This window comes from Colobus angolensis, unplaced genomic scaffold (assembly GCF_000951035.1).
Source record: "Colobus angolensis palliatus isolate OR3802 unplaced genomic scaffold, Cang.pa_1.0 Scaffold155, whole genome shotgun sequence".
In the NCBI taxonomy this organism is placed as follows: Eukaryota; Metazoa; Chordata; class Mammalia; order Primates; family Cercopithecidae; genus Colobus; species Colobus angolensis.
This window is the reverse complement of record NW_012114655.1, coordinates 4,396,044-4,397,436: the sequence shown is the minus strand read 5'-3', so window position 1 is coordinate 4,397,436 and position 1,393 is coordinate 4,396,044. Positions and strand designations below refer to the sequence as shown.

Below are 1,393 nucleotides of genomic sequence, written 5' to 3'. Positions count from 1 at the left end.
AGACTGCGCCACTGCACTCCAGCCTGGGGGACAGAGGGAGAAGCTGTCTGACACACACACAAAAAAATTACTAGTTTATTTTACTAGGATGTTATCAGAGGTTTAACATGTAAACTTACCTTGAAGGGTTCCAAGAAATACAACTACAGCTTAGCTTACATGAGATCTCATGCTGCAAAGACCACTGGCTGAGATTCATAACATCAGGTGCCTCATATATTCTTACTATACCATCTGCCGAACAGGTTGCTAACATAAGACCCATGTGCTTGGGAGCAAACTTCACATCAGTAACAGATGTTCTGCTATCCACCAGAGTTGTCCTTTTAACCTAAAAAAAAAACAATTAACAATTTAAACTCTATACAAAAAGCAAGCATGGTAGAGCGGGAAAGACACACAGACTCTGGAATCACACGGAAACTCGTCATTCAGTAGGTACACAAGCTTGGATATGTGTCTGGGCCACAATTTCCTACAAGTACATGGCAAAATACCACATATATAGCTGGGAATCACTAACAAATTAGCTAGCTATAATTAATTACTCCCTTTAATGAAAAAAAAAAAAAGTCTACCTCCAAAAGCCTACCTTTATTATGTAAGTAATCTCTCTTAAGCAGACTGGTCACAAAAAAAAGAAAATGTTAGAATTTTCAGACAAGCAGTTTTGTCACACAAAGCATGCTGCAGGCATTAGATCCTTTAACAGTAAATGAGTTGAGCATGATGGCTCACACTTGTAATCCCAAAACTCTGGGAAACCGAGGCAGGCAGATTGCTTGAGCTCAGGAGTTCAAGACCAGCTCTGGGCAACATGGCAAGACACCATCTCTACTAAAAATTAAAAAAAAAAAAAAAATAGCCAGGTGTGGTGGTGCACATCTGTGGCCCCAACTATTTGGGAGACTGAGGTGGGTGGACTGCTTGAGCCAGTGGGGCAGAAGGTGCAATGAGCCAAGATCGCACCACTGTACTCCAGCCTGGGTGACAGAGCAAGACCCTGTCTCAAAAAACAAACAAACAAACAAAAAAATAAAAACACTAAGGAAGGCATGCAATTTCTTCTCTTAAGAGTAATTTTCTGTTAATCCCAGTTGGACCACTATTATTCTTTCTTTTTTCTTTTTTCTTAGGGACAGGGTCTTGCTCTGTCACCCAGGCTGGAGTACAGTACCATGATCACGGCTCAAGTGATCCTTTTGCCTCAGCCTTCCCAGTAGCTGGGATGACAGGCACCTGCCACCACGCCCAGCTAGTTTTTCTTATTTTTTTAGAGATGGGGTCTCACTATGTTGCACAGATGAGTCTCCAACTCCTGGCCTCAAGCAATCCTCCCACCTCAGCCTCCCGAGTTGCTAGGATTACAGGTGGGAGCCACTGCACGCAGCTA

The 1,393-nt window shown here is 42.8% G+C and overlaps 1 protein-coding gene across 1 annotated transcript in view; it reads right to left on the bottom strand.

Annotated features, from left to right (window-relative positions):
- The window catches only part of SEH1L (SEH1-like (S. cerevisiae)), a 54,392-nt gene that overhangs the window by 21,296 nt on the left and 31,703 nt on the right, over nt 1-1,393 (bottom strand). The window contains exon 4 of the mRNA XM_011936663.1: nt 120-331. Coding sequence (XP_011792053.1) covers nt 120-331 — 212 coding nt within the window. The remainder of the gene's footprint in view (nt 1-119; nt 332-1,393) is intronic.